The sequence below is a fragment of the Triticum dicoccoides genome, chromosome 7A (genome assembly GCF_002162155.2).
Source record: "Triticum dicoccoides isolate Atlit2015 ecotype Zavitan chromosome 7A, WEW_v2.0, whole genome shotgun sequence".
Taxonomy (NCBI): domain Eukaryota; kingdom Viridiplantae; phylum Streptophyta; class Magnoliopsida; order Poales; family Poaceae; genus Triticum; species Triticum dicoccoides.
Genome location: NC_041392.1, coordinates 220265494 through 220276569, shown reverse-complemented (window position 1 = coordinate 220276569; position 11076 = coordinate 220265494). Strand labels below are relative to the sequence as shown.

General features: G+C 45.2%; 1 protein-coding gene across 1 annotated transcript; it reads right to left on the bottom strand.

Annotated features, from left to right (window-relative positions):
- Nucleotides 1-3673: 3673 nt before the first annotated feature.
- LOC119331247 (cytochrome c oxidase assembly protein COX15-like) lies at nucleotides 3674-7339 on the bottom strand. Its single transcript, XM_037604422.1, has 7 exons — nucleotides 6983-7339; nucleotides 6138-6454; nucleotides 5283-5508; nucleotides 4962-5207; nucleotides 4768-4878; nucleotides 4292-4423; nucleotides 3674-4031 (listed from the first exon to the last, which is right to left on the bottom strand). Exons 1-7 carry the CDS (start codon nucleotides 7229-7231, stop codon nucleotides 3861-3863), a joined length of 1452 nt encoding a protein of 483 aa, XP_037460319.1. The 5' UTR covers nucleotides 7232-7339; the 3' UTR covers nucleotides 3674-3860.
- Between the last annotated feature and the right edge of the window lie 3737 nt (nucleotides 7340-11076).

The following is an 11076-nucleotide window of genomic DNA, read 5'->3' as shown; positions in this document are numbered from 1 at the left end:
TTTATAGAAAAAAAAATTGGGAAGGGGGGGGGGAGCTCTGCGCAGAAGGGGGAACATAGTCCCACGGGGAATGTGGAGAAAGGAGGGCGAGCGGAACGATGCTTTATAGAAAAAAAATGAGGAGGGGGAGGGGGGCGCTCGGCGAAAGGGGAATATAGTGCCACAGAAATGTAGGAGTGGAAGAAAGGAGGGTGAACGAAATGATTCGTTATATAACTGAGGGATGGTGCCACGGAAATATAAATAATAAAACATTTGTAAAACTTCAGTCGATTATAAAATCGTATCTTTTTCGTGTGTGTTTGGTGAAAATTACCTGTTGGCCGTTAAAAGATTGTCATAAAGGAAATGATCAACTTGTCCTTAAATTGAAATTGACAATAATTGGTTTGTTCGAAAAAAGCTACCCAGACTAACTATTTATTGTCAATTCCAATTATTGTTCAAAAAAGGACATTGGTTATGATAATGATATGATGTTTAGTTTGCGTTAATCTGCTCTACCATAACACGCAAGCGACATAGCACACCCATTAGAGCCTTCCATGGTGTTTTCAGATTCACACTCCATTTCTATACCTCAACGTACTGATTTATATTTAATATGGGATCCGCAATTTTGAAAAATCATTGAAGTTTCATATTTTCAAAAAACTATATATTTGAAATGTGTTCGAACACATTTTCTATGTGCTTTGTTTCAATTTTCCATGAAGTAAAGATATCATTAAATTTGAAATGCATCACTTAGTTTTACCAATGGTTCAGTAATTTGAAATGCATTACACTGTATTTCGATCTTGATTCAATAATATTAGGACACTTTCACAAAAGTTCCAAAAAATAGCATCATTTCGAATGCATTCGAAATGCATGTCAGCCATAATCCGATAATATGTGTATACATTTCACAAAAGTTTGAAATGCATTTTAATCATGATCTAGTCAAACTTCAAATGCATTTTTCTTAATTTTAGTTCAGATTTAGAAAACTTCAAATGCATTTTAATGAATTTAAGTCTTGATTCCATAACATTTGAATGCATTTAAGAAAAGCATCGAGTACATTTAAAATTCATATGACAGCATTTCAATCATGATCAAGTACAATTAAAATTTGCAATGCCTGGACCCACAACCAAAAATTCACGCATTTTCACAAATTACAATTTTTCAAAAAAAAAAACAAGGGTATTAGAAAACTATTCCGGTTGCATATATAAATCGATATATTTCAGCGGTTCGGTGCGTGTATAAATATACAAAATACATACGTGAATACATGAGAGCATGTAAAATATGCATTGCATAAAAATAGAAATACAACACACTTCTGAAAAGCATGCGCCGACGGTGGATTCTAGAAAAATCGTGTTCGTCGCAATCTATTCATCAAGGGACACTTGCAAGGATACACGTATCGATCAGTTCATAGATTGATGGTTTTGCAGATATTGTTTTCTTTTTTGCGCTAATTTTCAAGATATTGTTCCTTGGCACTTAGCAGCACCAATCATTAAGAAAAACAGGTCGCACACGACCGACCGACGGGCTCTCACACACAAGCGATGTCACCAGCGGGCATACGTTTCTGGCGTACGATCGATCGTCCGTCCCCGCCCACAGCTCAACAGATCAGCGTGCGTGCGTGCATGCATGCATGCAGAGACTACCTTAAGCGGCGGATGGAGCAGCCCGGGAGCAAAATTGGCACGTAGGAGTACGCACGCAGGGAGGGGCGATGACAGGAGCAGCGCTGGCTCCATCCTATCCATCTACTGCTATCTCCAGCCCCCTGCAGGGCCGTCGCGTGCGCCCGCCGGCCCACCCGCCCCATGGCACGGCCGGGTGGCACCTTTCGTGCTCGTGGCATGCACGCGGCAGCGGTTACCGGTTAGGAAGAGAACAAACGAGGGGTCGCGGGAACGGCACGGCACGGGCTGGCGCCGGTGCATCGGCCGGCCGGGCGCGCGCGCGGGGGGCATGCGGCATACGGGGCCGGCCAGCGGGCTGCAACGGCCGCAAGGACCGCACGTACGTTACAGCCGCGCGCGGCCCCGCAGTAATCTCCGGCTGGAGGTTAAGTCAGTGAGCTGTCAGTGCAAGCAAACGGCAGGTAAAGTGAACCGGCTTTTGTTGGGTGGTGCAACTGGTTGTGCTGCAAGATGACACCGTCCGCTAGTGCGTAAACTCTCTACGTAGTAGAGTAATTACGTTGGAAGTTAGCAGTAGACTGTGAGAGAGGTGAGCCGTCCACCAGGTTGTTGCTAGGCGGTGCTGGCGGTGCCGTGGAGGAATGCATCACCCGTCCCCGCCAGTGTGGTTCAAATTCTGATATTTACGGTGGAGCTTAGGGTGACGAATGGCTCAGGAAACAGTTCGTCGCTGGCATAATTAATCAGCCCTTCGTTTTGGTTTGCGTAATGGTGCAGAATAACGTGCTCCCGGAGCTGTGGGCGGAGGTGGATATCTACTTCGGTCTACCGTCACAACGCGAACCATGTAGCCCATGGCCATGGCTCGCCAAAAATATGAACGGCTTAGACAAAATCATGCGTTTTTTTTCGTGTGTTGATGCATGGATCGGGACGGCCGACACGAAGATTCGGCGCGGCCATCGGCGTCGGTGGGCAGACAGATAGATAGGGCTAGACGGGCACGTACTAGACGGATAGTGTACGTGTGCAGCCCCTACGATGGCGGTGGCATATTGGCATCGCAGGGGAAGATCGCCACATGGCAGTGGCGTGCGTCAATGACTGTACGTGTTGGAGACCTCAGGGGGTGCCTCCAAATTTGCTCTCTGCTTCCATCTCCAGGATGGGTTCAGACTTCAGACTTTAGAGAGATCCGACATATGATCCTGCCATTTTGCCACAACCAACTACCATACCTAAATCCACTTCCATTTGTTTATGAAATAAAAACAAACATTTCCATTGTCCTCACGACACCAACCTTTGTTGCTTGACCTCACAGACTTCTCCGACAACACTGTTTGCTTCAGGCCTGTTTGGAGCGTAAGGGGATTTTGCTATAATCAGGAACATATTATCCAAATTTCCTTATATTCCCGTCTCAGTGGCGCCTTAATGGGCTTCGAAACATGGGGAATGTTATTGTGATGACATTCCGCAGAAAGACATGGCAAAACAAACATTTTTATGACAATTTTAGTTGCCGCAAGGATGGCAAATTTAGTTAACAAGCACGCCAAATCCTGGCAAAAAAAATAAACTAGGCGGATTTGTCATGCTTGCCAACTGAACTTGCCATCCACATATAACAAAAATTGCCATTCAAATCCTTCGCAATTGCTATGTCTTCCAACAAACGTTCGGTGTTCGGTCGGTACAAGGGTTCAACATAAAACTGTTACTGCTTCTATGTAAACCGATAGTGTACCTCTACACATGCAAAATGTACATTGCCGGGTACATGAACACATACTGGCATACCATTGATCAAAACCTAACGAGCTCACATAGGCATAATTAGGGCGGACAATAAGCACTTCTTGGTACTTATTTATACATTATATACATAACTAGAGATGAACCAAATCTTGGCAGCGTTTTGGTACGTACGTTGTATGTTTCAACAGATAACATCTATCAGAGTACACACTTCTGTACAGCACCCCGAGAATGAGATACTGCATGCAAAATTGTGATGTATCAAAAGAACTTCGAGAAGGGTTTGTAATATTTGGCGCTAGAAAACTACTATGAAGCAGCCTCTACCCAAGAATTGTTTTTTTTTACCAAAATACTTTAGCACTCAAAGAAACAAGGGGGCCAGTGCACATTAGAAGGGCAAAATATATCACATAGCCATTGTGACTAATTCATGGCGTGGTATCAGGTTGATTTCACAGCAGAAGCAAGTGACTTCAAGAGAGCTGGTGATGGTCTTCTTAATGTGTGAGTGAGAAGGATCATCAGTGACAGTAGTGTCAATGCCCCAGCTTGATGAGCTGAGCCTAAAGAGGTAGGAACATACATCAGAAGTGTGGATATTCCCAATGTAACCTGAAACAAAACAGGTAGCACAGTTAATAGTACTGCATGTATTAATATGGGTAACGAAATCGTTCGACACCCCGCAAAAAAAACCCGAAACCGTTCGATGCTGCAGTTTCGAAATGTTAGGTTGGGATAATTTTCATAAAATCATTCATCAGCTATACAGAGGTCATGAGTTTTAAATCAGCTTATAAGTCAGAACTGCATGGATAGTTGAAACATTATTTACACAATGTCAACAAGAGAGTCAAACATGTGAACTATACCTGAAGAGCAGCCATCCCAAGTGTGCTTCCAACCAGAGATTTGACCGCTGGATGCATATCTACTTTCTTTGCAGCCAGCCATAAGGCACTCACAGACAATAAGGTGCTTGTAGCAAGAATTCGGTGATTAAGCTACAAGAATGTGAAAAAAAAACATGTTAACCTGCAACAAGTTCTCCGCTGCATAAAAAGATGGTGGTTATGTGCTACAAGAATTAGTGAACTGGTCACAAGAATTAGTACTGATAAGACTCTTATCAATACTGATTGATGCATTTTTTCTGAAGGAGCTATCGATTAATATATAAAAAAAGAAGTTTATGATTCTAGCCAGGTTACCCTTCATAGAAACAATGAATAACTCAAACGCTAAGGAGCTAAGAGAATGAATGAGCAAACCAATTAACAACAAAAGTTTAACACGGCATAATTTTCAGAGCTATAAACTCCTATCATGCTTGCGGACAAAATGTTACCTGCACAGTAGATGTATTTTCAAAGAAATTACGTATAAAAGGCTCCATACTGAACACATCTTCTGGAATCCAACTGTCACCCATCTTCGGAAATGTATTGTATGCACGCCCCTGGTCATAACAAATAATTAGGCATACAGGGCAAACGGAAGCTAAGCATAGTTTCTATGAGAGCAAGAGAAGTGTTGACATACTGCATCATTCCCTGCAACGAACGCTCCAGATATGGCAGTAATGCCTACAACAGCACTGGCAGGAATTGCCAGCTTTCTAAATTTTGCTGCCCCTTTTACCCATTTCATTGATTCAGCCGGAGGGTCTGGCATTACTACTGAAAGAGCAGTCCACAATATACCACAATATATAACAAATGCAGAGGTCAGATGAGCTGCCAGCCTGTATGGGCTAACTCTTGGTTCAACATACTCAGATGCTGGTTCCTAATATGAGAAAAAACGAGTGGTGAACCTCTAAGCCACAAACTTACTAGTTCAACAAGGGCATTGTATTAGTACCTCAAGACCACTTTTCACCATCCACCAGCCAATCAGTCCTTGCGCACCACCAAGTGCAAAAAGAGCAGAGAGCCTGACGCCAAGTTGGCGGGTAACATAGCCTTTTGCAACAAAGTATGCAAAAGGAACAGCAAATACAAAGCCCAAAGCTCTTCCCCACATTCTGTGTGCATACTCCATCCAGTATATAAATTTGAAATCGTCAAGGTTCATTCCTTTGTTCACCCTAGAAATGTTAAATGAATGCTGCTGTCACATTAGCAGAAACATGGAAGGAGAAAAGAGCTAGATGCAACTGATTACAGATGAGAGAAACGAAAGATCTCACAATAATTAGAGCCAAAAGTAAGTTTATGCTTTCATCCTACAAAATGTGTGAAGTTACTTTACCACATAACTAGCAAAACCATATCAAGTTCTCTAAAGAGTAACTGGAACAGAGAATAAAGCCCAGCCAAAACTTTCTCACAATTTCTATCAGCACCTTCATATAGGCTGCTAGTGTTGAGATTATCAAGTTAGAATGTGATCTCACAGGCATTTTCTAGCGGGGCCAGTGATGACAATTAATCAATCCTTACGGAGCATCTAATCTAAGGAAATGAAATATCATTTATTTTGTTTCAAGCAACTTAAATATCTAAGCTATGTTTTTGATTAAAGCTGTAAACACTTGTTCTCAGAATCGTAAACTGAGAATGGGATTTGTTAAGGATTGAGGCAAAAGAGACGTGAAAATCTGTAGCACTAGCACCAACAGGACTTCCTTGAAATGCTACGATCGTCTGAGAGGACAGTAAAAATTAAAGACTGGAGCAAGGCGACAAATAATGAATGCATCGATTGCATTCTTACCTCATGTACTCAGGTGACTGCTTGTATTTCTGAAATTCCAGTAGCCACTCTTCTTCCGACATTGGAGGCAAGCCCCCGGCGAACTTCCAGTCAGTCATTGACAGCCCCGAACGTGTGAGCCGAGTGACTCCACCAAGTATGACCATGCTGAACACCCAGGCAGCACATCCAAAGAGCCATATACCAACTGCCTTCTGTGCTTGAGGCCCTTTGGTAACTAGCAGCTTCAGTCCTGAATTTGCTGTTGCGTTTGCCATATTTGAATTCAGTGCAGCTGCAGTAGTAGACATTTTCCGTGTGCATTGGCCCATAAAACTCTAACATGATGCAAATGAAGCACCAGTAAATTTTTGGAAATTACTTTCAACAAGTGTAGCATTTTGTAACAGAAAATTGAAATTTAAACAGGTGATTGTGATGAGCTACATAGTGTATTCCTTGGTATCAACATATCCAAGGAAAACAATCAACTCTTTTAAGTTGAATAATTGCAGCCGACTAAGACACCGTTATCAGGTTAGTAGCATGTGTGATATTCCTCTAACTGCAAAAATTAAAGCATGACCACGGCTAAGCAATAAGCATTATTGGAGCTACAACTACAAGTTTATTACAGCAATCAGATAGCCTTTTCCACTACAACGTAATCAGATGTTAAACTCTAAACCAGAATGTCTCACATCGAGTCCAACATTATGCCACTTTAGACAGAAATCTCACAAAATGGTCACACGACATTCGAATCATAGAAAATTACTGTACGACTCACGCGCCTACAAAATGATGGCGTAACCAAGAGGAACCACGCAAGCAGAGGAGGAGGGGAAGGGAAGAGAAACGCTCACCTTAGGGCCGAAAGAGCGGAAGGCGTGGTACGAGGCAACTCGGGAGGCGGCGAATAAGCCGCCAGTCGATTGCGGGGGTGGCGGCGGGGGGAGGTGGCGGCCGCCCCCGCCGCACGAGCCGGATCCAACCCTAGGAGGAGCGGGGGGCGGAGCTGGAGCGCTCCTCGGGAGGCGAGGGATCGTCATCAGGGCGGAGGCCTGGTCCCTGTCCCGGCGGAGCAGCGACGCGGCCACCCTGCTCCCCATCATGGCAGGCGGTTGCGCGGTGGCTTGCGGAGGAAGAAGCAGCGGAAGGCAGAGCTCGCCGGAGATTTTAGAAGCGGAAAAATTGTGGGGTTTAGGCGCTGGTCACGTCGTGCATTTCCACTACACACGGAAAATGCGTGCGGGTGTGCACGCTCGGAAATAGGCTGGCCCGACTTCTAGACTAGGCCGAATACGAACTTTCGGCTCGTTCTACACATTCGATCATTTTTCTTCTTCTCAAAGAAGCAATGTTCCTAAACATTTTCTATTACTCACTCCGTCCTTAAGGCATCTCTAACGCGGATTACATAAAAGATGTTAGAAGAGTAAAAAATTGGTTTTGTTCTTCTGAACCGCACATAACTGATCCCTTATCGTTGTTAGAGCAGTAAAAAATTTACTCCTCGGCCGTCCTGACTCTCAAATATACTCGACCGCTCACCCGTGGAGTAAAATTATCCCCTCGATCCCACGTCGGCACCCTCCCCACCCCGCGCCACATCATCGTAGGTGTTGCCTCTGTGACCATCCTTTGCCTCAATCGATACCCCGCTGCCTTCGTTGCCCGCCTGGCCCCACTTCGAGATGCTCACTGGTTGCTGTTGTCGCCAAAATAAATCTATATCGCTGTCGTCGCCGCGTCAATCCCATCGTCGGGAGCACGCACTGCATCTTCTCCTTATGTGCCCCTTCATTGACTGCCGGCCATCTCAAAGCCCCGCCTATCACTAGCATCTTGGGCACTGGCTCAACGCCACCGACCGACCCTGACACCTCCTTCGTCCTTCAAGTGTTCAACGAATTGCTTGGGTGAGTTTCTTTGTGATTTTTCATCTCATTTTTTTTGGCAATCGAGTTGAACCTGGTCATTTCTAGTGTAGATGAGAGGCTCAAGGAGATCGAGTAGTCCTGGATTAGGGGGTCCTCGGGTGCCCGGACTATTCATCATAGGCCGCACTGATGGGCCGTGAAGATGAACGTTGAAGATCATTCCCGTGTCCGGGTAGGACTCTTTTATGCGTGAACGACAAGTTTTAGTGTCCGGATGTATTATTTCCTTCCTCTTCAAGCCGATTTTGTACGACCCTAGGCCCCTTCGGTGTGTATATAAACCAGAGGGTTTAGTCCATGGAGATCATTAGAATTCTCATAGGTTAGAAAGTTGGGGTTTAGCCATTACGATCTCGAGGTAGATCAACTCTTGTAACCCATATTCTCATTGAATACAATCAAGCAGGACACAGAGTTTTACCTCCTTTAAGAGGGCTCGAACCTGGGTAAACAATGTGTCCCCATCGTCCCTTGTTACCCTCGATCCTCAAACACACAGTTTGGGACCCTCTATCCGAGATCTGCCGGTTTTGACACCAGTATTGGTGCTTTCATTGAAAGTTCAGTTGTGTTGTCGATAGAAGGATCGATGGATCGCCTTGTCATCAACAACGATATCACTTTTGGAAGGAGCCTAACTTCGAGACAAGTCCTCCAGCTCGGCAGTTTCACCATGGGCACCCACACGGCCACCAAGCCGATGGTGCCCCCGTGATCGCCAGGCATCGCCTCCGCATCGGTCTCGAACACACCGAAAAGATGGATCCGGCGGACATCTCGTCCTTGAACGAACTGCTGGATTGCATCGCCACCCTGGGGATTTCAACGGACTATGATTGGATCGGACTTAAACCTGACCAGAGGGAAATCAATCTCCCGTCGATCACTCACCTGGTGGCGGTCGTCGAGGAACGAGACAAGAACACTTCCTACCATAAATTAAAAACCAGCTATGTTCGGATCTCCGAACCCATTAAACCGGATATTCTTCCTTTTGAGGAGATCTCGCATCCCCCGAACTCAGGGTCGGGCTTAGAGTCCTGGGAGCACTTAGATCTTCCCAGACCCAAACCGGTGATCTCGGATATTTTACAAGCTCCGAACACAATTTTGGGCCGGGATTTAAGTTTTAGCCCACCCGCCCACCACAATCAATACGCTCCAAGTAATTCAGGCCCTCCAGACATATACGACCTAATGTATGTATGACAGCAACCTTAGGAAACGGTCCATCACTTTTGGGCCAGGTTTCTACTTGTTAAAAACAAGATTAAAGATTGCTGCGACGACGATGCGGTCTCGGTTTTTCATCGCAATTGCATCGATGAGGGAATTCGGAATGCCCTCAACCGTCGTTGCATACAGAATTTCACGGAACTATTGCACGTAGTATGGAAGTACTGCGTGATGGAAAGCACATGGAAGGCCCAAAAAATCCAATTGAAACCCGCCGCCTTTAAGCAGCGCACCGCTTGGGCAAAACGGGTACACCCTTACGAGGCATCCAATCACAAGCCTGTCGGCAAGAAAAACAAACCCTTTGCGGGACACAGGTCCGTCCTTGACGAACTCCTCGACAAGCCCTGTCAGGTACATGCTGAAGGAAATATGCCCTAGAGGCAATAATAAAGTTATTATTTATTTCCTTATAATCATGATAAATGTTTATTATTCATGCTAGAAGTGTATTTACCGGAAACATAATACATGTGTGAATACATAGACAAACAAAGTGTCACTAGTATGCCTCTACTTGACTAGCTCGTTAATCAAAGATGGTTATGTTTCCTAACCATGAACAATGAGTTGTTATTTGATTAACGAGGTCACATCATTAGCAGAATGATCTGATTGACATGACCCATTCCATTAGCTTAGCACCCGATCGTTTAGTATGTTGCTATTGCTTTCTTCATGACTTATACATGTTCCTATGACTATGAGATTATGCAACTCCCGTTTACCGGAGGAACACTTTGGGTACTACCAAACGTCACAACGTAACTGGGTGATTATAAAGGAGTACTACAGGTGTCTCCAATGGTCGATGTTGGGTTGGCGTATTTCGAGATTAGGATTTGTCACTCCGATTGTCGGAGAGGTATCTCTGGGCCCTCTCGGTAATACACATCACATAAAGCCTTGCAAGCATTACAAATAATATGTTAGTTGTGAGATGATGTATTACGGAACGAGTAAAGAGACTTGCCGGTAACGAGATTGAACTAGGTATTGGATACCGACGATCGAATCTCGGGCAAGTAACATACCGATGACAAAGGGAACAACGTATGTTGTTATGCGGTCTGACCGATAAAGATCTTCGTAGAATATGTAGGAGCCAATATGGGCATCCAGGTCCCGCTATTGGTTATTGACCAGAGACGTGTCTCGGTCATGTCTACATTGTTCTCGAACCCGTAGGGTCCGCACGCTTAAGGTTACGATGACAGTTATATTATGAGTTTATGCATTTTGATGTACCGAAGGTTGTTCGGAGTCCCGGATGTGATCACGGACATGACGAGGAGTCTCGAAATGGTCGAGACGTAAAGATTGATATATTGGAAGCCTATATTTGGATATCGGAAGTGTTCCGGGTGAAATCGGGATTTTACCGGAATACCGGGAGGGTTACCGGAACCCCCCGAGAGCTATTTGGGCCATAGTGGGCCTTAGTGGAAAAGAGAAGGGGCTGCCCTTGATGGGCTGCGCTCCCCCCCCTTCCCCTAGTCCTATTTGGACTAGGAGAGGTGGCCGGCCCCCTCCTCCTCTTTTCCCCTCCGAGGAATCCTAGTTGGACTAGGATTGGAGGGGGAATCCTACTCCCAGAGGGAGTAGGACTCTCCTGCGCCTCCCCCCCTTGGCCGGCCAGCCTCCCCTCCTCTCCTCCTTTATATACGAAGGCAGGGGCACCTCTAAACACACAAGTTGACACAAGTTGATCCACGTGATCTATTCCTTAGCCGTGTGCGGTGCCCCCTGCCACCATATTCCTCGATAATACTGTAGCGGAG